At 43.5% G+C, this 24,725-nt stretch overlaps 1 protein-coding gene across 3 annotated transcripts in view; it reads right to left on the bottom strand.

Moving 5' to 3' along the window:
- The window catches only part of FTO (FTO alpha-ketoglutarate dependent dioxygenase), a 316,814-nt gene that overhangs the window by 181,089 nt on the left and 111,000 nt on the right, over positions 1-24,725 (bottom strand). For all 3 annotated transcript variants that reach the window (XM_016221020.2, XM_087827442.1, XM_087827443.1), the window contains exons 4-6: positions 23,930-24,073; positions 6,870-6,949; positions 2,278-2,421 (exon numbers count right to left, since the gene is read on the bottom strand). In XM_016221020.2, the coding sequence (XP_016076506.2) occupies positions 2,278-2,421; positions 6,870-6,949; positions 23,930-24,073 (368 nt within the window). The remainder of the gene's footprint in view (positions 1-2,277; positions 2,422-6,869; positions 6,950-23,929; positions 24,074-24,725) is intronic.

The raw sequence follows: 24,725 nt of genomic DNA, 5'->3' as shown, positions 1-24,725 counted from the left end.
GCGACTAAGCCCGAGAGCGCCTGATCTCAGGCCAACTTGGACGGCACAAGAACTGTGTCTGACGATGTGCCCTGACATGTGGATTTAATTCTTAAGTAAAGAGATGGCCTTGAAGAATCAAAGATTGGGGGATGGAGAAGACTGGAATGCATGCTATCTGGAGTCAGGTTTTCTCTCTCCATTCAATGGCAGGCAGCCTCAAAGGACTAAGTTTCCTGATATATCGCTGCCTCACATTGCTAACACATACGGTGTCAAAAGCAGCCGGCCACTTTCTGAAGAAGATGAGTTCAGATGACACCGTTCTAGAAAAAGAGTGTGATTTTATAGAGCATCCATTCTGCTAGCCCAGCTCCTAAAACTGCAAGGTTTTTAAGAAGGAGGCAAGTACACTTCTAGGTGAGAATTTCTTCACTACAAATATGGAGAAAGACATAACTTTGTTCCCAGGTCAAATTCAGTGAGGTCTCCAGTACGTAAATGCTTATCTTTCCTACAGTTCTAGCCATCAGCAATGTCCCCGGCCAGGACAGGTAGAAGAGAACATGGACACCGACCAGGCACAATGAAGGTTTGGCTTAGCATTAAAAGTGGTTACTGTTTCCCTGAAAGGCAGAATTCCTTTGCCTTTGGGTCTGCAAACTATAGCAATGTTTCACAAACAGTGGGGCCGTTCACAAGATATTAAATATCTTTTTGAAGATATTATATTACAATGTTTCTCCTCTGCTCAAACCCCAGTTCCCACAGGGTAAAAAAGAAAGCACTTGTGTTTCCAGGGACCCTCAAACCTTTAGGGCACCATCTCTGTGACCTCATCTTCTGTAAACTCACAGCCTCACTTCTGCCACTCAAATCAAACTACCCCTTAACTAATTATGAACACAGTCTTTGCACTGGTTGGTGCCTCTACCCGAACGCTTGTTCCTCAGATATCCACCGGGCTCACTCCCTTACCTCCTGCAAGTCTCTGCTCAAAGGGCATCTTCTCAGAGAGATGTTCTCTACTTATCTCAATCTCTATTATTGTCACCTCCCTGCACCATGTCTATTTTCTTTAGCAATATATCCTAAACTACCCAGAAGAGTACTTAGCACAGGTTCAGTTATTACGTATTGAACATTCCTGTATTCCAAATTCTCCATCAATCCTTCCAATTACACCAAAAAGAAAGTCTCAGGTTGGTGATGTGATGATCTTCAACAATTTTCTTCTATTTGGTAAACTCTTTTCTCCTTTTAATAGTCCTTTTTTTTTTTTTAGGTATAATTTACCCACCATAAAATTCACCCATTCTATGTACAGAATTCAATGACTTTTAGAAAATTTATGAAGTTTGCCCTAATTACCCTTCTTAATGTAAAGAACGAAGACTTTAGCTTTAGAGCCTTCTCCCCACAAGAATTTAATAACACTGCTCTGTTTTCATGGCTATATTTTTCTGGTTACTTTTTCTTTTGGCTGATGATGCTGGCTTTCCACTTGCGGTGGTAATATAAAGCTTCCTTCTTAAAGAAATGTACTTATGTAAAAATGAGTTGATTTAAAGAATGTGTTAAACAGATTAAAAAAATATCTGTAATCCAAAGATAAAGAAAAATTAAAAAAGTACTAATGAGAACAGTAAAGTTTGCAAAACTGACTCATGGGATCCAGACCTGCGGGTCTCACATACTGCAAAATTGGTACTAATAAACAAAAAGCAAGACACTTACACTTGCTTCTAGGATCCACCCTCAATTCCCATCAGATCTGTTGGGAGACTGTTCTTCATGGGTCTCTTGTGTTTCTGCATTGTAAGCAAGGAACTGTCCTTTGTTTCAAACTCTCACTGCAGTGAGAGTTTATGTAGTGATGTTTATAAAGTGAACAGCTTTGGACGGTATAGTTTCTCCCTCCAGACCAAAGGGCAGGTTTGCTAACAGACTTAGATGATAAAGACAGTGCCTTGATTTGAAGCAAAGAACAAGCATGCTTACTGCCTATTATAAAAGATTCGGGTTCCCTTGGCTCAGGTTCCTCTCCTATAATGCAACCCCTCCACCTGCACATGCTATCTGGCCCACTTTGCATTGCACTGTAGGAATAGAGGTTTGGAAAACTGGCACAGAAATGCTGTTACTCTAGCGACTGCTACTGTTGTAAGTAATAAAAACTGTCCTTTGTCTCTGGGAGTCACATGTCTTACACTCATATGAAACTATGGCAAATTAACTTGTAAGTTTGCAAGTAGGATATGATCTCAGATCCCCTTCACAGTTCTTCAAAACTCTCACCTCGTTGTGGATTTCTTCTCCTTGTTTCAAAACTGCAGGCTCCAAGGACTTCAGAGAGACTTCACCGCTGTCTGCCTCCTCACGGATGTTCTGCAGAGCCAACTGGCAGCGCTGTAAGATATAATCCAAGGTCCCCGTCGAGCACTGCAGAAAAAAACAGAAATCCAGATTATAAGCAAGTTCCAAATTTGCCATGCCTCTTCCTAGAACTGTTCACATTTGTCCCCATAACGTACATTCACCTGTCACCTTCACAGCTCAGCCTATACTCCTTAAGAATTACTATAGTGGACTGCCCACTGGGCTCTGTGCTACCAGCTTGGCCTCACCTGGGCCACTCATCTTGTTGGTTTTCTTTTATTATATAAGCCTCATATCTCTAACTAAAATGTAGGCTCCCTCAGGCTAATACCCTATTATTTATATGTAGAATATATATATGAATAGAACTGAGTTCTAAATGTAAAAATAACTAATTAACCAAGAAGTCAAGGACACTGACTTTACCTCAAGTGCCCTGAACTTAACACTGGGAAAGAAAGGTAACCAGAGTATAGGACTGTTTCAAAAATACACAAAATAGAACAGTCATGGCAGAAAAAAAAAAAAAAAAAATGAAGTTATAAACACAGGGCAAATAACTCACTTTCCTTTTCTGCAATTGCAGTCCTTGGGGGAACTGATTCTTCAAGTAATGGGGACTACGTGGCTGATGCCCTCAAGGTCCGTTCAGAGGCATGACTTAGAACCTGGGTATCACAAGGGCACAGATAACTAGCTCATCCCTCTCTGGTCTGTGGGACCAAAACAGGTCAAATGGACAAACTCCTGCTTTGAATGATCCCATGTCAGAAAAGGAGAGGATGCAGACGGCCTGTGCATCCGCTTATTTAGATAATGACATGATTTCCTAGAATGATAAACAGTGAGCTATAAATACCCTTGAGGCTCAATGTGGAAAATGCATTCCCTAAAGGATTTTTATTTTAATATTTGTCATTTAAATTGATCCCTTAGAAAGGCTAACCTCCTAGCACAAAAATTCTTTGCACAGTTACTGCCATTTTGTACAGTGTGATATGGAAAAAGCCTGGGAAAAAAAAGTTTATGTGCCAAAAACAGAAGCTTGACTAATATGTATTTTAGTAAGAGGATCTCCAAGTGCCAGGAACATAAGGGAGGCAGCTCCAAACTGCTACCAAGAAAAAACAAAAACATGGAGTTGAACTCCACCTGTGCAAAACTGGACAAACTACTGTCTTCCCCTGATGTCTTAGATCCCTGTGTCTATTAGTGGGAATGTCATCCCCAAATCACCCACACTTGACACCCAGAGTCATCCAAAAGCCTGGCACATGGAAACCATCTAATAAACCGTTCGTTCGTTCATTCATTCATTCATTCATTCTAACACTGCTCCCGCCACTTTAGTCAGTCAGGTGCAAAATCGGACACTATGTCTCCTACATTAATCATGGGAATTTTTCTTTTTCCCTGTGCTACTATCTTAGTTCAGATCCTGATAGGTTTAATTGATGTCTCTATCATATTTCTCTTCCTAAAGATATCTCCAATATGTGACTAGTAAGATAAATAATCAATATCCCACCTGCCAACCAACTTAAATTCAATCTCCCAATATAATATTCAAGATCTTTCACACTCTGGTCTCATTCAGGATCAGCCTCACCTGCTAACCATGGTATCAGGTTCAAGTGCAGCCACTCAGTACTCCCCAGGTATCTCCACCCCATCCCAGTCACGAGATTCCCACCTGAGTCCTCACCCATTAGCTCTCCTCAACTGTCCTAAAATCCCCTCATTCCTACATGTTGAAGTCTTACCTGTCACCTCACCCATGAAGCCTGATGCTGTGTGCTACGTTCTATTCTGCACTATACCCACTCAGACTGTAAGCAGCATGAAGATTCTGAATGTGTCAACCATCCCTCTTCACAGCATTATTTACAATAGCCAAGATATGGAAGCAACCTAAGTGTCCATCAACAGACAACTGGATAAAGAAGATATGGTACATACAGTCAATGGAATAGTACTCGGCCATAAAAAAGGAATGAAATCTTGCCATTTGCCACAACACGGATGGACCTGGAGGGTATTATGCTAAGTGAAATAAGTCAGAGAAGGACGAATGCCATATGATTTCACTTATTTGTGGAAGCTAAAACACAAAATAAATGAACAAACAAAACAGAAACAGACTCATCTATCTATACAGAGAACAGGCTGATGGTTGCCAGAGGGGAGGCTGGTTGAAAATGGGGAAGAGATTAATAAGTACAAACTGGCAGTTACAAAATAGTCACAGATGTAAAGAACAGCACAGGGAATACAGTCAGTAATATTGTAACAACTATGTGCAGTACCAGGTGGGTACTACTTATCAGGGGGATCGCTTCATAAATTATATAGATGTCTAACACTATACTGTACATCTAAAACTAATATAATATTGAGTGTCAACTATAATTGAAAAATAAAAAAAATTTAAAGATAAGAATACATTGAACACAGGAAAGTGCAACAAAAGTTTTCAGAAGGAATGAACTGAAATTACTTCCCTTCTTCTGAACAGTAATTTCAATCAACAGCAACTCTTACAGTCCAGACCCACTCCACTGATGACTCAGTGTCTCTTGCTTTATTATTTACCCTCTGATGTATAAATGGAGACAGAACAGCATCCCACACAAAGAGCTGGGGTTGTTCCTGTCTGCCATTGGCTTTTCATCAGGATAAATGGGAAGAGAGTAGGAGTCGCCGCAGTAACGGGAGCAGTAGCTTGATAGTGACTGCAGCGGCTGACGTGTTCTGAGTGCATGCGCTGCACCACCCCGTTCTGAAAGCCTTGCAGGTATTAACTCATTTAAGCCTCACATGAACTAGGCACGGTGCTCGTCCTCATCAAATCTATCTCCCCAAACTCTGTCTTCATCATTTTGTGCCAGTCCTCCGAGCACAGCATTAATCAGCTTGTCTACTCTGCCAGGTTATATTTTAAAAGGTGCAAGAAGGATCCACTTAAGTAGCCACACTGTGGTCAAGTGGATCCAGAAGAAAAGGATTCCTGAGTGGGTTCTGGCTAGAGAGACAGAGGCCTGTAACATCTCGTATAAGAACGACGTCCTTGCCCAGCCGGGCATGGCTCAGCGGTTGAGTGCTGACCTAGGATCCAGGCGATTGGGGTTCTATTCTGTCAGGGCACATGCCCGGGTTGCGGGCTCCATCCCCAGTGGGGGGCGTGCAGGAGGCAGCCGATCAATGACTCTCTCATCGTTGATGTTTCTCTCTCTCTCTCCCTCTCCCTTCTTCTCTCTGAAATCAATAAAGATATATTTAAAAAAAAAAAAAAAAAAGAAGTCCTTTTTGTCCAATACAAAGCACATAGTAGATGGTCTGTAGATATTTGCTCACTTCTTTCCTTCACTACTTCCTCCCTGACTTCCTAACAGAGCTTAGTTTTAGGTCTCTAAGGTAATTATTTCTATGTTTATTTGTTTAATATTTGTCTCCCTAACTGAAACGCAAGTTCAACGAAGGTAGTAGCCATAATTGCTGTGTTGATGGCTGCATCCCTCTCGAGCGTGGGGTGCTGCTGGACACGCACCAGGCACTCAAACATTCAGGCGGATGGGGGAGTGGGAGAGGAGACGGGTGGATGGGGGGAGGAGTGGGGGACGGCCTGCTGCATGGTGACTGAAGCAGTCACTCATGCCTCCCTGCCACCAGCAGCATGGCCTGCCCGCCAGGAAAGCCGCCTCCCAGACTCGGGGCCTCAGGACTAGAGAGGCCTTGCCGCCCCGCAGCTGGTGGTACCCCCCCCCATGTCCTCACTGCCGTACGATTAAGAGTCAAACTCTACAGCAAAGCTCTGTAACAGGCTTGGAGAGAGGTCAACCCGTAATCCTTGTCCCGATTCCTCTGCTCTCGGAGATCCTTCCTAACTAAGCACGCAGCACCCCAGGGTGACTGCCAAGGGTTTTCCTCATCGCTAAAGTTTCCATAACCAACTAGTCCCATCTTCTGACCACCAGCCGCTCCAAGTGGTGGCAGAATTCAGCAGTGAGGTCTGGGTTATAAACACAACTGGGAGCTCAGACATTCCTTGGCACCACTGTAAATTGCCTACATTTACATCCACATGCCCAGAAGCCTGACCAAAGAGTTCAGGGAAATGTAAATTCTCAGCTGTCTGAGCCCAAGCACAGCTAATGCATGCACAAGCACACAAATCCCTCCCACTTCCTTCTGGCCATCTCCTGCCCTTGACCTTGACAGATACGCACCCCGTAGAAAATCTCCAACTAGCAGCACCTGCCAACGGCACTTACCTTCTCCAAGAAACATAACCCCAAAGAAGCAAAATATACTTATCCCACGCTGTGAATACACTCTTTAAAACTATTCAACACAACTCAGGGCTAAAAAAGCAAGTAAACAGAGACTGAAGTCGAGTTAGATGGAAGTAATTTTCCTATCAAATGCTCTTCCAAAGTTCCATGATAAATTGCTCATTCAACCACTTCTGTCACATCCAATTAAGTCTGAATCACATTTTTATTTACACTTACCTCTGCCACACGGTGGGTGGAACTGAACCGAGGTGGTAAACCAGCCAAAACACAGTGTTGGTGGGTGGCATTGAGATCATCTGCAGGAAAAATACCAAAAATTAAAAACAAAACCACACATACACACACTTATTAAGTCTATACTATTTAACTAAAATACAAAGTAAACAGTAAATCCATCATTCAAACAATGACAGTAAAGAAATTAACAAATGCTTTGTATTCTTTAAAGCATTTTTTATAAATAAAATGACCAACAAGACCATGACGCTTTCAAGAGTGAAATGGAATGTTATTAATAATTATTCCAGAACAACAGGTGTACACCAGGACTGTCCTTAGCTACTGGGACGTATGGTTACCTTACTTACTTGTAGTCTTAATGATACCCACTCCCCGCCAACTTAAAAATGCATGGATTGGACTTCTTCCTGTTTCTCATGACATATTGAATTCTACCCATGCCTTTGGAATAAGCTGAAGTTCTTGCATATCATTTGGGGTTGACTATCTTTCATCTGAAAATCTGCCTTTCTCTCCCCAATCAAAGCATCAATTTTGCCCTAACAATTTTCCAGGCAACAAAACAACCAACTCAGCATGTTGCAAAGCTCTGGCTCTCAGAACAGAACTCAATCCTATGGGTTCACAACCCAAGGATGGAGTAGGCGGTGAGTTCATCAGCTGAAGAATGTGCCTAAAACCACAGGCAGCGGGAGAAAAACCAATGGCCAAGTTGTGTATTCTAAGGAATGATGCCACATGTCAGGCAAAACCGGTACCACCTCCACTTAGGACAGCTCTTCCTGTATTATAAAGAAGAGAACTGAATAGCACTGTGCCCCGGCAACAGCGGAGGTCCATATAGGGAACAGAAGCTTCTTACCTAGATACCAAGAAAGGCAATGACACAAGCTAAGAGGCAAAGACCACAACACCCCTTACATGTCAGCAAAAACAACCTACAATGTTGCCTCTAAAGATAAGAAAGGAAACACATGCTGGAGTAAGAGTGACAAGGTTTACCCTCCAACCTTAAACAACTATGAAACAGACCAAAACTAGCAAACTCGGTCTCTGACACTGGAAAGCAGAGCAAGATATAATCCCAAAGGTAATAGAAATGATATGTCAGTGAGCCCTACAATTGTCCTAACTCACTCCCTGAAAACAGTTTCAAAGCCACAGAGGAGGGAGGGGCAAGTCAGACAGAACATACAGTTTTCAGTTTCCCTTCTTGCTGAGTTGTGAAGACAGAAGCTGGAGGTTGGGAAAGCCAAGCCAGCAAGGACTTGTAAGGCAGACCACTAGAACAGAAGAACCTGCACAGACAGAGAGAAAACGAGAGAGAAAGAGAGAGAGAGAGAAAGAGAGAGCAAGCAGACATAGGCAAGAGGGTTCCTTCAAGTCAGTGCACCTGTGCATGAAAACTGCCCATGGTCAGGAAAAGCAGCACGGGAAAGCAAGAGGTTGAACAAATCTCAGACCTCACACAGGGCCAGGATCACTCTGTGTTCTCAGCAGGCAGAATGGTCCTACTACATGAGATAATAAACAGTCTTTAAAAAAGCATCATGTTAGTAGTAGTGCTAAATTAGTCTTAGATTAAAGGCTTCTGGAGATCCACTGAATAGCTTAAAAGTAAGCCTTAAAAGATTTAAACTTATTCCAAATAATTTAATTACTCACCAGAGCAAAGTCCAACACTATTTAAAAGAGTATAACAAAATCAGACACTCAACAAATAAAATTTGCAACGCCCAGTATCCATTCAAAAATCAACATAAGAGAGAAATGAAAGGCATGTGGTATATATCTGATACATGATACAGAAGACAGATACAGCTTTCCTTTCTTTCACATGTATGTCTGTTATATATAAATAAAATGGAGCATCTAAAAAGGAAAAACATAGTTTCTGAAATATCACATTGAATGAGATCACCAGTGCTTTAGACACTACAGAAGGAAGCATCAGTAAACTGGAGTACACAGAAATAGGAACTACCCCAAACAAAGCACACAGAGTAAAGAGGCAACAGCAACAACAAAAACGACCACCCATGACCTGTAAGACAATATTAAGCAGTTTTAACATACAGTAATTTGAGTTTCTGAGGATGGATAACAAAAAAAAAATGTTCTTGAAGAAATGATGGCCAAAGAGAAAAAATAAGAACAAAGAACAAGGGCAACAAACAAAAAACACTAACAGATAAGGTAGGTATTCACTCAACTATATCAATAATGACTTAAAACATCAATGATCTAAACACACCAATGAAAAGCCAGCGACTGTCAGACTGGATGAAAAAACAAGAGCAAACTATACGTTGAGAACAAGAAACTCTCTTTAAATGTAAAGACATGTATAGATGAAAAGTAAAGGGCTGGAGGAAGACGTACTACTAATACTACTTAAAACAAAGCTGAGGCCCTGCGTGAGTTTCAGACAGAGCAGGCTTCAAAGCAAGGAAAACTACCAGGGATGAAAAAGGGCCATAATGATACAGGGGTCAGCCCTCAGAAGGTGTAAAAATCCTTAAGATCTATGTGCCTTAAAAGAGCATCAAAATGTGTGAGGCAAAAACTGATAGGAGAGACAGAGACTGCAACATCGCCTTTCAGAAACGGACAGATTCGTGAGGCAAAAAAATCACGAAGGACGTGGGAACTCAGGAGCACCATCCATCAACTGGATATAAACTGTGACACAGACAGTGGAATATAACTCAGCACTAAAAATAAATGAGCTATCAAGCCAGGAAAAGACGTGCGGAAACTTAAGTGCATATTACTGAGTGAAAGAAGACAAGATGAAAGGGCTACATGTACTATAAGATTCCAACTATACAACGTTCTGGAAGAGGCAAATCTATAGAGACAGTAAAACAATCTGTGGTGGCCGCCCGCTGGGGGTAGGGGGAAGAGGCTGAACAGGAGGATTACAGAAGCTTTTTTAGAGTAGGGAAACTATGACGTACAACATTATAATGGTAGGTATACGTCATAATACATTTTCAACATCTATAAGATATACAACACCAAGAGTGAACCCTAATGTAAATTATGGACTCCGGTGATAATGACATGTCCATATAGGCTCATCGATTATAAAAATGTGCTATTCTGGTGCACGATGTTGATAGTGGGGGGTTGTGAATGGGTCGGGGCAGAGGTATACGGGAACTTGGTACTTTCTGCTCAATTTTGCTATGAACCTAAAACTGCTCTAAAAAAAAATCTATATATATATATATTTTATATCAACCAAAAAGTCTTTTGAAAATTCTTTAAGGCTGCCCAGCTCAGCATCTTGAGACTAGTAATATATGCTGCTATATAACTGTATAGGGTTAATGTCCCGGTGTTCTCACAAAGAAGAAAAACACTTATACACGTGACTTAATTTAGTATCTGGGTAAGCAGCTACCAAGTGCCAAGCACTACTCTACCCTGCTCTCATGGAGGGTCCATTAGGTTGGAGAAGACATGTAATAAATGCATGAGAAATTACGATGGGAAGTGCGGTGGAGAAAATCAAGGACAGTTCAGCAAGTTTAGAGCCAGGGCGGGGTATGTGCATGCAGAGCCTTCACCGGTGAAACTGAAGCTGAGATGAGACCTGAATCACAAGGAGCCTGCAATGCCCAGATCTGGGAGGAGAGAGTTCCAGGCAGAGGGCAGAGCCAGGGCCAAGGTGCTGAAGTGGGAACGGGCGTGTAGTCGAGGAAGAAGGCGGACCGGTGAGAGGGCAGCGTGAGCAAGGAGCATGCGGAAAGCTGAACGGGTTAAGGCGGTCTCTTGGTCGTGGTAGAAATTTGGAGTTTGACTCTAGATACCATGGGAAGCCTTTAGAAAATTTTAAGCAGGGAAAAAATGTGCTCTAAGTTTAAAACAGATCACCGTGGCAGCTTTATAGAGAGTAGCGAGGACTGGAGGGAGCCTGGCTGGAAGCAGGGAGACCCAGCAGGAAGCTGCGGCAGTGACCCACGCAGCAGGGGACAGTGGTTTGGACTATGGTGACGCAGGGTGACGGCAAGCAGTGACCGCGTTCACAGTGGTTTAGAGGAAGACAACAGGACCTGCTAATGGACTGGATAAGTGAAGTGAGGAGAAGAGAGACATTAAGAGCAACTTGGGGCATTTCCACAGAAACAACCGACTGAGGATGCCTAAGTCGTGGCTCATTAGGAGACTGTATGCACAGTACTACGAAACGAAAACACCAGTGGTAATCCTGGGGCGTTAAAATCAAATATAAAGACGACAAGGAAGGCTAACAGAGAGGATCAGAGCAGAACCCCCTCTGCAGACCTGGGCTCAGAAGGTGGCTCAGGCCTCATGGAAAGGCTGAGGGACCCTTCTCGGCCAGCTGGCCCTCTCTGGGGATTCTGGTTAAGGACACTCCTGAGAATTCCTGGTGGAGCCACACTATTTTCCTAACGGGGGTTTCAGAGTCAAACAAACAAAGCAGCAGTGATTGGAAGAGGTTCCCCAGACCAGATTCCTATAAAGGGCTGAATCAATTTCTAAGAAATACATGGAGGCCATTCTCATTCGCCCACATGAAAGCCTGCTTGCTCCTGTGCTATGAATACCGGGACCCACAGCCCTGCCGGGTGGCTCAGCTGGTTAGAGAATCAGCTGATACTCCACGGTTGCGGGTTTGATCCCTGGTCAGGACACATACAAGAATCAACCAATGAATGCATAAATAAGTGGAAGAGCAAATCCATGTTCTTCTCTCTCTCTGTCTCCCTTATTTCTCTAAAATCAATAAATTAAAATACTAGGATCCACAGACATCATAAGCGGAGAAATCATCTCAATGGACAGATTTGTAACATGCTTTTATTCCCCTGAGGGGCAACTAATCTGACACAGGCCACGTGGCAAACACAACATTCGAAGTAATCCTTGGAGGCTTGTACCTTTATTCAAATCCTTGGCAACTCTCTAATCAAAAACCTCTCCGTTGCTCGAAACTGTCTCTAGTTCTTTATGACTTTCAGAAAGAACCCTGTAATTTTCATTTAAGAGCTTCTAATTTATCTAAAACTCTAAGTCTCCTAAAAGTGGCTCAAGCTTCATGGGTTGTACTTGTTAAAGGATATACCGAAGACATTCCTAACTTTAAAAGGTGACTCCTAATAATTTTTAAAAAGAAAACATTAAGGAATGTCTATGTGCCAGAGCCATCTCAAGAAGATAGCTAAAAACTGGCTGACTGTGCATTCAGGTGGGATAAGAGCTTGCAGAATGGATTCGGCAAAATAACCAGACCAGGGGCTCCCTCTGTTTGCTGAGAGACACTGTGGCTCCATCGGAGGGTGAAGAGAGCTCCAGTCAGTGTAGCATGAAATCTCTTCCCGTATATAAAAGACCTCAGATGCAAAGGCTTAATTTGGGCTACGGTGGCCCATTCATGCCCAGGACTTTCTTGATTTTAACACTGAAGTCTCTCATCCCAAGGCCCCCTCCCCATCGACAAACCCCAACAGTTGGTCCCCTAAATTTAACCCAGCCTGTACTTCCTTGGTTTTGTTGTCCAGTGTGTCCCCAGGGCTATTTCATCCCAAATTTCGTAAAGTAACAATCAAGAGCTCTGCTGAGGCACTCCTGAGCACAATTGAGCCCAATGCTGAAATCCAATCTCCCAGCTTCACACAATCACTGAAGCTTTTCGTCCTGACTCACCTGTCCATTCTCACCCCTCAATCTTCATATTTATGACCTTATTTTTCCTCGACATCCATGACTGAGAACATTTTCAGAATTTAACAGCCAGTGAGAGGGAAAGGGGAAGCCTCCTGGCAAGATGTCAGGACAGACACAGGCCACTGCCTGCCCCATTTCCAGACTTCCAGTGAGACGATCCATGGAACACTAAGAGATGGAAACTCCGTTCAGCACAAAATATTAGGGAAAGGTGCTTGATAAGCCAGAGGTGGCAAGGAATTGGGCTGGATCCAGCAGAGGTGGGATGAGGCTGCAGACGGGCCAAGGATGCTGGCACGGGGCTGTCCACTCTGAAGGAGCAGCACCTAGGTAAATGCATCACGTGGACCCTGAGAGGAGCGCCCAACCTCAAACCCACGAGGTGGAGGGCACCGGGGGCGCCTGGGCACTCAGGCCTCGGAACACGTGGCGGCGCAAGTCGCCACTTTGAGGACCAGGCACGGCTGAGGTGAGGAAGTGGCCAAGCGGGTGTGCCAAGGATGGGAACATAATACTCATGCACATTTTAAAATCTCCACACGCTCTTCCCTCGCCCAGGTATTCCACTTCTAGTAATTTCCCCTAAAGAAACAACCCTGGATGCAAACACAGACGCACAAAGATGTTCGCCAGAGCCCTATGGATGATATCAGAACAGTGGAAGTGAATTAAATGACCAGAAGTAGGGGATTAATATTTAAGCCACTTTTAAATAAGGCATTTTCAAGAAATCCAAAATAAGAAAAAATGTTCAAGATATAGGAGTATTTCCCGGCCAGGCGTGGCTCAGCGGCTGAGCATCGACCTAGGGTCTAGGAGATCACAGTGCGATCCCCGGTCGGGCACATGCCCGGGTTGCGGGCTCGATCCCAGTCGGGGGCATGCAGGAGGCAGCCGATCAATGACTCTCTCACTGATGTTTCTCTTTCTCTCTCTCTCTCCCCCTCTCCCTTCCTCTCTGAAATCAATAAAGATATATTTTTTTTAAAAAGAAGATATGAGTATTGGGAAAAAAGCAAGATACAAAATATTATATCTGATATTTTCTAAAAAGAAACGTATGTTCCCACGCATAGAAAGAAACACTAGAAGGAATTAGACCTAACAGCTACGAACGACATGATCTCTGCGTGGTGATATGGAGGTGTATTTTATTATCTACTTTATACTTTCCTATCGTTTGTAAACTCTCTACTAAGAGTATATACCGTCTTTCACCAATTCCAAGGTCCACATTTTTCCTTCCTCATTAACGTCTCTGAAATTGGACATCTTAAAATTCACGGCATCTTTTGGATGACATGTGTTACTACTTTTGTACTTAGCAAGGAAAAACAGAACAGTAAGTATCATTATTTTTGAAAGATTCAAAGGAAAATGTTCAATGAAGAGAGACTCCGAAAAGAGGTGCTCACTGCCCAAATGAAAACGAGGCACAGCCATCACTGAAGGCGGCAGAGGCTTTGATTAGTTTGTATATCTCCCCTCAAACGCAATTTCCCACAGGAGCAAAAACTCCCTTATGAAAAACAAGTACAGAGGTGAAGATGGCCTGAGGGTACACAGCTTCCCCCTCCTGCTTTTATTTTTAAATTAACTTTTATGGAATGCTTCGTTTGACATTGGGTTGTGAAGAGAATAGATTCTTGAGGTTAATCATTCATTTTTGCTTTCTAAATATGCAAAAAGAGCGTTAATCCCAGTGTGGCTGCAAAGCTCCCCAAAAGACAGGAGGGCGGGGGGGGGGGGGCTGGGGCGATGGAGACATGAGAAGGGACACAGGTCAGGCTGCCAGATAATGTGAATGAAGGACTTTTCTTCCTTCCCCATTTGTACATGCAGACCCATCACCTCTGCCCGCGACTCCTGCGGACTGAGGGGACCAGAGCTTTCCGAATAAAGTCAGTCGATGAATGAAACAGAAGCAGCCACGTAAGCCTCTAGGCTCCGTTCCTTCACATACCTTCTGACCTCCCCATGTTCACTCCTGTCTCCCACCTAATTTCCATTGGCAACTGAGGAACACGGCTGTGGTTCCTGGCTAAGGCCCAGGAGGGAAAGGGGTGTTCTTTCCCAATACGTGGCAAGTTTCTGTTATGCACAAGGAAGGCACTAAACGCTGTGTGCAGTACAAGAATATATATAATAGTAGTGACTCCCTAAAAGCTCACCTCCAGCGGGTGAGATAAGACTTCTATACCAATCACTACAGTCCCAGAGAGGAGTTAGAACATCCACACTGGCTGGCTGGTACCCCCACCATTCTGGGGATCAAGTTTTATTCATGTCACCTCTAAGTAGATGAGTGATACATACACCTAGATGGGAAGGGAACAGCATGACATGGTGGAGGGAAGAGCATGAACAAAGGTAAGAAAAAGGTTTGTGCCAGGACCAATTTTAGGGCAAAGCAACTATAGGGAATTGACCAAGGATTATAATTTATATCTTTTTAAACATTTTCAAATGTTTATTGAGCCTAGAATTATTCCATAGGAAGAGCTTAATGAATCATCCATTGTGGGGTGTATAGCCTGGCCTTGAAATATGCTACAGGGACTGACTGGTTTAGGAAAGTGAAACTCATACGTGGTCTAGTCCTGGGTGCAAACCTTCAACAAGGATCAATTTTTTTTAAGGCTTCATTCATGGTCACTCTTCCACTGTCTTTATAAAATGAAGAATAAACACAGGATATTACAGTCACATTAGAAGCCTGAAAAAGTCTTTCTATGGCTCATACTTTTAGGAGCCAGATAGGTAGTGAGCTAAAGAGAGCACATTAAGGCTGCCAGCCAAGGGAAGAACTCCACCCCCCTCACCGACACGCAGAACAATCCCAGTACAGCAAGACTGAATGAAACAGGGGGGGACACAAGGGTCTCACAGTTCACAGTGAGACGTCCTCACCAGCTTCAAAGAAACCAACACGTTTCTGTTACCTTTGGTGGTTTTCTCATAAAAGACTTGGAGGAGAATGTGCACACTGGGTCAACTTGGAAAGTTCTGCGATGTCACATGGGTATTTGGACCAGACATAAAGAAGTTAAAGCATCGGTCACTGAAGGAACAGACTACATGCAAGATTCTATAAGGTGTTCTCTGGAGATCCCCAAGCATTAGGTGAATGGCCATCTGCTTGGGGGAAGGACTTCAAAACCTTTTCCAGCCAGGAGCTTTCAAAGACAGAATAAGTATTTCCTTTTGCCCGTATGGCCAAGACATATTGCCACGAATTTTTTTTTTTACAGTTAATCCTTGGTTCATTCCTTCACTCACTAATTCAATAATTATTTATTAAGGCACCTACCACATTCAAAGTACTGTGTTAGGTGCTGCAGAGGTTACAAACGTTTAGGAATATAAAATATAGTAGATAGAGGAAGTTTAGAAAATCCAAAGGAGAAAGTCATGGGGCCCAGGTACAAATGGAATTAGCAGAGGGGTGCAATGAGAAGAAACCTCGGGGGGGCCGCTGTACTGGCTGGGTTTGAGAACCCAGGACTTAGCCAACATTAAATAAGTAGCCTGACAGAACACGTAGCGAGTGGCACAGAGATATCACCATAGCACTTCTATCAATAAGAATAAAGAAAGGTATTTATGAATCCCAGGGGGAGAGGGAGCTGCACAAGGGAGCCCTAGTTCAAACACACAGCAGGCTCAGAGGGTGTGACTCCGAGCCTCTGACGGAGGGTCACGTCTGGACCTGACAGCGGCGACATTCTCTTTGGACAGACTCAGGTTTAGGGATCACAGTGGATTCATCTTCTACTCATGGGCCCTGTCACTTGGTTTGGCTCTGCGGTAAATAACACATACATAAGCACTGCTACATGCTGGCTTTCAAACGTCAGAATCAACGTAGAGAGAAGGCGAGGTGGTCTTGTCAAAGTTACAGATTAGTATGTGAACACGGTCAACTTCAGAAAATGGGAGAGTAATGATGCCTGAAGGGGAACTTCAGCCCCCGTCTTGCACAGTAAAAGTCAGGCGAGGGCATCTATGCATTGGTTCAAAGGTAATCAATTCAGGGGAAAAGCGAAATGTGAACTAAAGAGAGTCAGCAGGCGCGAGAGGCAGTGGAAGTGAGCCAACGCCACACTCCTCTCACTGGCGAAACTGAAAGTGCTTGGCACTGTCGCATGGAGAGAAGACTGAGGGCCTGCGTGGACTTACAGAGATGACCATTTAGAGGAAAGCAGCCGCTTCTAGCAATGGAACCTGGGTCAGGAGCAAAGGGTTTGTCATTGTCCGCTTTAGAGCGTCAACAGCGTGAATTATTATTTCCTAGTACATACACTATTTTTATAACACCAACGATAATATGAATGAGGTGCTGACATGAAAAGATCTCTAGGACATTTTATTAAGGAAAAAAAAGTGCCCTGGCCAGGTGGCTCCACTGATTGGAGCATCAGTCTATGCACCAAAGGTTTCTGGTTCGGTTTCTGGCCGGGGTGCATACAGAAGGCAACTGATTGGTGTTTCTCCCACTGTTGTTTCTCTCTCTCTCAAATCAATAAACATATCCTCAGGTGAGGAAGAAAGGGAGAGGGAGAGAGAGAGAGAGAGAGAGAGAGAGAGAGAGGGGAGGGAGGGAGGGAGGGAGGGAGGGGGAGGGAAGAGTACTATAGTAATATATATAAGGTCTCTTTTGTGTTTTTTAAAGCAGCAACATACATGTAAATATATTAACATAACTATAGTTCTATATTAACGAAACTTTTATAAACTATAATTGTGTAAGTATATTACCATAACTATATTTATGTTAATGGTTAAAAAAAGGACCAAGTAGGAGAAGGTAAGAGAGAACTTCCACATTTTACTCTCAATAGTTATATATTGTTAGAATCCTTTACAAGGAGAATATATGCTTATTCATCGGGCAATTGTTCAATTATTTTTTCTACACTTTTAAAGGGACAAGATTCCATGACTCTATAATTAGTAGGAATAGCACAATTCCGTGGAAGAAAGACCAGCTCTTGTCTCAGAAAACCATTGGTTCGAACCCTAGGTATGTCCCTTTGAACAAGTCATCTGGCCTCTCTAAGCCTCAATGTTCTTTTTTGAAAAGAGCTTTCTTAAGATATAATTCACACACCAAACAAGCCCTTCATTAAAATTATATAACTCACAGAGTTTTTTAGTAGGTTCACAGGACTCTGAAACCATCACCACAAACTAATTCTAGAGCATTTTCATTCCCCGGAAAAAAAAACCAAAAAAAAAGACACGTGCAGCTAGCAGTCAATCCCCATCAATTTCCTTTTCTGGGGGAAAAAGGGGGGATTAGAGCCCTGGCCAGTTTTGTTCAGTGGTTAGAGCATTGGCCGGTGGACTGAAGGGTCCCGGCTTCTATTCCAGCCAAGGGCACATACCTCAGTTGCACGCTCGGTCCCCAGTCTCAGTCGGGGTGTGTGCAGGAGGCAACCAATTAATGTGCGTCTCTCACATCAATGTTTCTCTCTCTCTCCCTCCCCTTCTACTTTCTCTGAAAAGCAATGGAAAAAATATCCTCGGGTGAGGATTTAAAAACGGGGGGGGGGGGGGGGGGGGAGGGCGCTTAAAGGGGAGGGAGTACCCAGCAGATAGGTCTGTTATGAAAAATAAATAAAATCCATTCAGGCATCCAGCACAGGGCCTGGCCCTCAGAAGGTACTCATCGCTTGCCGTTTGAGTAAAGCTCAAGACAAAATGACACAGAAATAAGCAGAAAGACTGGACATGGTAGGAAAGTGTAGGAGGTGAGCAAACCCCCCGCAGCGCCCAGGAATACACTTGGTTCCTCTCCTCTGCGCACTTCCCCCTCGGAGCATGCCATGGCCTCCCCCTAATTCCACTGAATACAGAAAAATCAGGTATCGAGCCCAAAAGCACTCTTTTGAAAACATCAGCATTTGGGGGCACAGTTTCGAGAGAAGCTTCTGGAGCAGAGCCGCAGCCTCAGCCCCGCGGAGAGCGCGGCGAGAGGTAAGGACACCGTGAGCTCCGTGGACGCGCCGAGGAGCTCTCCTGTCATGTTCCCACTTCTCAAAGGGAAAACAAACATGACGGGCGCTCATTTGGCTGCTCGAGCACTTTCCACTTAAATGGCAATTCCTGGAGCTCACCGCCTGCCGCCTGGAGTTATAATTTATTACTGCTCCTGTCTTATTCCCTGGCCTCGGCAGAAAGCAGAACCTGGCACCTACATTTCAGGACCCAGGAGAGGTAATAAAGTACAATTATGTAGAATTTATGATTAAGCCATAAATTATAGGTGCCTTTTACTTCGGTTGGTCAGCTAGAGTTTGGGGGAGGAAGGGAACGGGGTCAGAGGGAAAAATAACAAAAGGCTTTTCCTTTGAATGAAATGTCTCAACGGGGGCAGGACTGAGGGACACCTGGCAGATTTACTGAGATGCCACAGACTCAGAGCGACGCCCCAGAGGGGCCTCAGCTAAACTCCCAGCGGCCTCTGTTCTTCCTGCTCACAGGGCTGAGGACTCCGACCAGAGTGCTCCTGTTGACCCCAAAACAGAAGCAAGACCTATTTTCAGGTTATAGCCCATTGAAGGCTCCCAGAGCTCCGGCCCTGCTGCCTTAAGCCATGGAGATTTGTAAGGCAGTGAACCTCATTTATAAAAATCTCCCAAACAGGCTCAATGAGTAAACTCAGCCTCAACCCAGGGAAGACTATGGTTACCACAGAGTTCCGACTGGACAATGGCCAGATGCTAACCCTTCTCACCCTCAGGCGTCAACTGGTAAGATTCCCCTTTCCTATAGCCCCTTTGTGTGCTACAAAAACACATGCGGAAAAGTCAGGTGCAAAGCTGGCGAAACTCAGGGGTGAAGCATGTAGGAACACAGGTCTGACACTCTTCCGTCACCCACTCGCCTCCTTGGTTCTACAAATCCCCTCCCAGGTCCCAGTCTTCCTGAGTCCCCACATTCAAATAGTGGTCTGCAGAGCACAGTCCCCCACATTGCACTCAGCCTCACAACAGCCCTGGCAGCGAGTATCATCAGCACCAATGTGACAGGGAAGGCAGAGGCTCCGAGACGTGCCAATAGTGCTACCCACAGACGGTGCAGGGAGTCTGGAACCTGCTCCCCCGACAGCAAATCCCACAGCGTTTTCAGTCTTTTGCCCCAAACTGTGGGTGAGGTAAAGCAAAAACAAAAAAGGAAGACCAAGCATTTCAAGTGATCCTGCTTTTTTCTCTTTTTTTGCAGTGGAATTTTTCCTGGGCAACTGAAGCTTTGAAGTGGCTGATCATTACAGTAACGACAGATATTTGAAAGTGAGACTCAGTTGGATTTAAGGAAACACAGGTAAAGAGACAAGATAGAACAGTCATGAATAATGACAGGTAAAAAGTAATAATAAGTTAAGGGGGTGGGGGGGAGGTTTGCCCCAACTGTTTACCTAGCACTCACCTTTGTCCTGAAACATCCCACCTCCATGCCCGGCTCCTGGTTAATAAACATAATTGGGTCAATGTCCCTTGAACTGTATAATCTGTTCCACCAAAAACAAACCCACAGTTTGTCTGCAAGCCACTTTAAGTCCCTAAGTCCCAGGTTACATTCTGTCTATGGAAAACAGCTGTGGCCAAGTAAATCATCCTACTCTGAAAAAGACCAGAGTCTATTTTTTTCTCTCTCTCTAAGTGTGTTTTGAAGTCCTGGTTGGGAAATTAGTGAAAATTGTAAATCTGTTTGCAAATCTGGTCATGTCTAACTCCGAGATTAGGGCAGAGATTCCAATTTCAAAGTGAAACCGTGACAACTCCAGTTAAGCGTGTCCTCGGGCACCGCCAGCAGGGCCTTCACTCACCCTCACAGGAGCTGGATTTATTACAGGCACCCGGCTCGCTCCCCATCAGACACCCCCGAGTATTTACTTGAGACAGCAGGGCTCGGCCCGCACTTCCTCTGCAGACCAATATATTATTATAAATTGAGCTAAACTGTTTCCTTTTCATAAGTGCTATGAAGTTCAGATTTCAGATATCAACACAGGGCTGAGGTCCCTCCACGGGGCCCCTGATAGTACTTGGATTTGCAAAAGGGAGCATTCGACCACTGTTGCTTTTTTTGTTTGTTTGGTTGGTTTTGTTTAAGAGAAGATGGAGGATTCCCTTTAGAAATCCTATATGACATCTTAGTAAGAAAATATATTCTAGATGCAAACCTTGGGTCCACTGAGCTGTGCCTGGCCCAGGTCAGGAGGGTACCAGCCATCTCACCCATGTCTGAAGGCAGGAGTTGGGAAATCAGGATTAGACATTGTGTTTGAGCTATGAGACCCTATAAAATAACACTCACTCCTTCTGTTCATCACCTACAATAGCGAAAGGGACCAATGTATATTTTAAAATGTATATGCATTGTAACACATCAGTCAAAAGGACAATGGAAGTATTTAATATTTTCACTATTAACCTACTTCTGAGGCAAGAAAAGGACACATAACTTTAAAAAGAAATGGAAAAGAAAGAAGCAAGGCCCACTGTCGTCACCTTCGTTTGTTCCCTTCCTGAGCAATTTAGTCCTAGAGCCTTTGAGGCACGGGCACCATGCTGCGGGGAGGGAGAGGAGGGCACAGAAGCCCGGAGCAGGGGTGAGCACCTGAGTGGGGAGGAGGGACAGCCCCGCACGCAGTGGCAGAGCGCAAGTGGGATAAAATGACAAGTTTCAGTCCATGCTTCTCACTAGCTGTGTAAACACTGCTAAGTAAATACATCAACCTAACCTTAATTTTTTATTATTTATTTATTTATTTTTGCCATATAGGTAAGGTCTACTTCTTAGGATTACTGAGAGGACTGAAAGAATGCCTGACTTGGTATTAGTCCCCAGTAACTGTGGTTGTTACTCATATACTACTAATCATTCCAGGCATACATATGTATAGAAAAAAAGACTAAAATGAAATATACTGAAACAGGCATCAACCTGGTCTTCTTTCATCACGCACTTTCCAGAGTTTCTTTTCTCTAGAATGAGAATAGATTACTTTTCAATCAGAAAAGAATACATGAGATGTTAATAAATAAATGGAAGATGGCTGAACTTTCACAATGTGTATTTACTACTTTCATAAACAGAAAATTAATAAAGCTATTAAAATGGCACTGTTCTGACTCTCATTTCTTTTAAGGATGCAAATCGCTAATAGAAATCCTGAACAAAGTATCCCAAGGAAAGCAGTTTATTGGCTGAAATGAACACTTACTTATACTCAAGATAAATATCCATATCTGGGAAGTACATTAAAAATGAAATAGAAAGCTGTTTTACCTACAAATGAGACTCATCGATGGGGTAGAGATTTCAGAATAGAAACTTCATTCCTGAGGCAAGCAGAGGAGAGGCAGAGGAAGATAGGACCTTAACCCTAAAAACACGCCCACATAGAGATTTTAGTGTATAGGTTAAAGTCTAAATGGTCCATCTTAGAGTAGATAAAGCACTGTACAGATGCTCCTCAACTTATGATGGGGTCACCTTCAGACAAACTTGTTTACATTGAAAGGACTGTAAGTTGAAAATGCATTTAATGCACCTAACCTACTGAACACCACAGCTCAGCCCAGCTCACCTTGAAGGTACCCAGAACACTTACATTAGCCTCCCGTTGGGCAAAATCACCTGTTGCCCAGCATCTTGAGAGAGTATAGTACTGCATATCACTAGCCAGGGGAAAGATCAAAACTCAAAATTCAAAATTCCAAGTATGGTTTCCACTGAAAGTTTATTGCTTTCGCACCATCATAAAGCCAAAAAATCGTAAGTTGAACAATCGTAAGTCGGGGGGTAGCTGTATATGAAACCTGAAACCTATTCTGGTCCCTGATCTGCCTCCTAGTAACTGAGTGACCTTAGACAAATTACTTAAGAGAAAAACAATCCCTGCACTGTCCCCCTCACAGGGTTGTCTGGAGACTGCATGAGACTGCTTAGGTGAAACTGATTTGTAAACTGTAAAGCGACGTGCCAATGGAAGGCAAGAGATTTGGCGCTTACTTAGATCCGTGTTCAACAAATGCAGGAATCAGCCCAGGAGGAGAATTTAAGAGGTAAAGGGACACAGCATTAAGTACCAGGGACTCCCACTGTGAGAAGGACATTCCCTACAAAATGATCTTCCCATCTTCCTGCTGACATCAAGGAGAGGGTCTCCGGGAGGTGCCATTACACAGCTAACTCCTCTCTAACAGTCACTAATCTCTCTTCTTAAGACAGAACAGGATTCAGACTCAGGGTCTTCAGCAAAAAAAAAAAAAAAAAAAAAGAAGAAAGTGGCAGACACAATACTGTTTTAGTTTATAGATTCATAAAACTTTCTAATTACGCCAAATGATACTGGCTTTCCATTTAAAATAGTAAAATATAATCTCCCACTAAAATAAATTCCATTTTTAAAAAGTGAGCTAATTTAGAGAGAAATATTAAATAAGTGATGGTAAGGTAGTGCATGGATATGGCAAGAACCTCGGAGCTGGTGTGCAAATGACAAATTTGGAAAATACTTAACGAGGTAACGGCCTAAAGAGCTATTGCAACATCCGAATTCCTAGAAGGCAAGGACCAAGGTTTGTCCATCTCCAGGATCCCCTCCAGACCTGATGCAGCAGGTAGAACCCAGGGGGCAACAATCTGGTCATAAACTCTGGGTGAGAGCACGGTGCTTCCCGGCTCTAACACCGGCACATGAGCGGATCCCCCAGCAGGTGAGAGCGTGAAACCCGGAGTACGCAGCAGCTGCGGCCAGGGGACAGCAAACCTCGAGCAGTTCTAGGAGTAAAACAGGGTACTGCCTGTCGGGAAACAAGTAGAACACCCGAAACCAAACCACGAAAGTCAGAGCAAAGGAGCACAACAAAGCTCCCCGCACTGCGCGGCTTCGGTTCGCGAACCTCGCTCACAACTGCTTCGGGAAGCGCTGAGGGGCGAGTGCGGAGAAAGGCCTCGCTGGCGGGGCAGCGCTTCCCGAGGAGACGCCAACTCCAAAACTGGGGGGAAAACGTTCTCACTAAGGACTTCTACAGAGAGAGAAATATTTTTCAAACTTCACAGGGATAAGTTGACTTAGGTGATTTAGTGGCTTTAAGACTCCTGAAAAGTGTTTAGAACATTTGTGGGAACTCCAGAAACACTGAGAACGAAAAGTAACTTTTAAAAATTAGCAGTATCTCATAAAACAAACAAACTAGTTACATGTGTAAGTTTCGTTATCACTACAAAATATGTGAAACGCAAAAGATATATTCAAAATATGTACCAAATAATGTAAAACTTAGGCCCTGGAGCATCAGCATGGTCCCGAGCCCCCTAATTACCAAGCATGAAGTAGCAGTCTCCCTGGTGAAGGGGTATCGCCAAGCCAGGTGTCTCTATGTCCCAGGAGATCTTGAAACCAACGTGCCAAACATCGGGATCTCTGCCTTCGAGTGGAGGGTCATCCTCACTCTCCTCGTCGGGGTCTGTGGAGAGACGAGAGGTATCAGAAAGGAAATGTTTCCTCCAGAGTTCTGGGTACTATGATAGTTATCTCAGGAATAACTGAAGTGTTAATAAAAATATCTTCCTTTTATGTCATATTTTTTTAAAAAAACACATTCTTAACATGTCATTTATTTTTTAATCAAAATATTTTAACACAGTGAGGAAATAGCCACAGATATCAAGGGGGAAAAAGAGATTATTTTGTTAAATTCCATGCAAATAAATTAGAAAAATCTAGATTAAATGGTTAGCTTTTAGGAATTAATTAATAATAAAATCCACCCCAGAAGAGATGCAAGAGCTAAACAAGACACAGAAGATACAGAGGAAGCTGTCAAAGTACTATCTTTCAGGAAAACACAGGCCTAGAGAATCACAAAGGAGAAACTACCAAACAATTATGGAGTGATTTCAATACACTTGAAATTGTCGAAGAACATAAAAAGAAAAAAGTTTCCAAATCTTTCATGCAGACATCAAAATCCAAAAAGAAAACACACACACACACAACCAGACTCACATCTGAAAATCAATGCAAAATTCCTAAATAAAAAAACCCCAGAATTCAAATCCAGCATCATATTAAAATAATAATGGTCCACACGGAAGGAGAACTCATTTCAGGAATAC

The sequence above is a fragment of the Miniopterus natalensis genome, chromosome 18 (assembly GCF_054644295.1).
Source record: "Miniopterus natalensis isolate mMinNat1 chromosome 18, mMinNat1.hap1, whole genome shotgun sequence".
In the NCBI taxonomy this organism is placed as follows: Eukaryota; Metazoa; Chordata; class Mammalia; order Chiroptera; family Miniopteridae; genus Miniopterus; species Miniopterus natalensis.
Note: the sequence above shows the minus strand (reverse complement) of the source record. Positions and strands in the feature narration are given on the sequence as shown.